Raw genomic sequence first — 1,196 nt, 5'->3', positions numbered from 1 at the left:
CTCCCTCCCCCTCCCCTTTCAACAGACCTACTCAAAAAGTACCTGACCGCGGAGGAGGCCAAAGGTCTGGAGTCTTGGGACAAGGACGAAGTCGTGGCCGTCAAGACGTATGTCCGGACCAAGAGCGGCCGACTGGTGGAGAAGCTAGTCTACGTCTCAAAAGAAGACTATGACGCAATCAAAGCGGGGACGAAGGACGCCAAAGACGTGAGTTGGCTGAGAGAACTGTTCTGGTAACAAAGTTTTGTTTGGTTTTGATTTGATTCGCGTATACTGCTGCCTGAGGTGACGAAGCCATTGAGAATAATGTGGTTGGAGGGAGAAATAGGCTGAGGCGGCACCACAACTGTATACACGGAGACAGACAGACTTACCATGTCGTATTTGTCATGGTAAGCCCTGCCGCATATCGCCTTTAACTGCAAACTGTTCAGTCACAATCATAGGCTTGAATTACAATTATTATAGTCGGGGCACTGTCATGGTTGCCGCTCTTTCCCCTCTACTAAAAAAATACCCAACCCTGTCCCCCCAAAAAAATTAACGAACGAACGAACAAACAAACAAACGAACAAACAAACAAACAAACAAACGAAAACCCAACTTTGCCGTGCTTGTGTGCAACATGGGAACACAAATGAATGGCAAAACACCATTCTCGTTAAAGTTGAGCTCCCATTCAGTAATATTTCCCTCCTTGCCCTTCATAAAGTTCCAGATAAAGTCAAATGGCACGCTCCATGATAAACCAGAATTACGTCAGAGAGCGCAGTCTTGGATAGAACAATACAAGTCCATGATCACAATCTACCACGTTCTTTGCAGGTTCTCAAAAAGTACGCTGCGGAAGGCGAGCAGATCGAGGGATGGGAGGAGGCGAAGATGCGCACGATCAAGACATACGTGCGCACCAAGAGTGGGCGACTGATCGAGAAAACCATCATGATATCAGAAGAAGACTATCAGGCCATGATCAAAGATGGTTGGTCGACAAAACAGACTATAATTGTCATGTGTGTCTGTTTGTGTGTGTGTGTGTGTGTGTGTGTGTGTGTGTGTGTGTCTGTTTGTGTGTGTGTGTGTGTGAATACGTGTGTGTGTGTGAATACGTGTGTATGTGTGTGTCTGTTTTTGTGTGTATGCATGTGTGTGCGTGTGTGTGTATGTGTATGCGTGTGTGTGTGTGTGTGTGTGTG

At 46.6% G+C, this 1,196-nt stretch overlaps 1 protein-coding gene across 1 annotated transcript in view; it reads left to right on the top strand.

Moving 5' to 3' along the window:
• Positions 1-1,196, top strand: part of LOC101856069 — a gene marked incomplete at its 5' end in the record, with an annotated part of 54,749 nt that overhangs the window by 10,687 nt on the left and 42,866 nt on the right. The window contains 2 exon segments of the mRNA XM_013090125.2: positions 26-207; positions 826-982. Of these exon segments, the coding sequence (XP_012945579.1) occupies positions 26-207; positions 826-982 (339 nt within the window).

The sequence above is a fragment of the Aplysia californica genome, unplaced genomic scaffold (genome assembly GCF_000002075.1).
Source record: "Aplysia californica isolate F4 #8 unplaced genomic scaffold, AplCal3.0 scaffold01150, whole genome shotgun sequence".
Classification (NCBI taxonomy): Eukaryota; Metazoa; Mollusca; class Gastropoda; order Aplysiida; family Aplysiidae; genus Aplysia; species Aplysia californica.
This window is presented reverse-complemented; position numbering and strand designations above follow the sequence as displayed.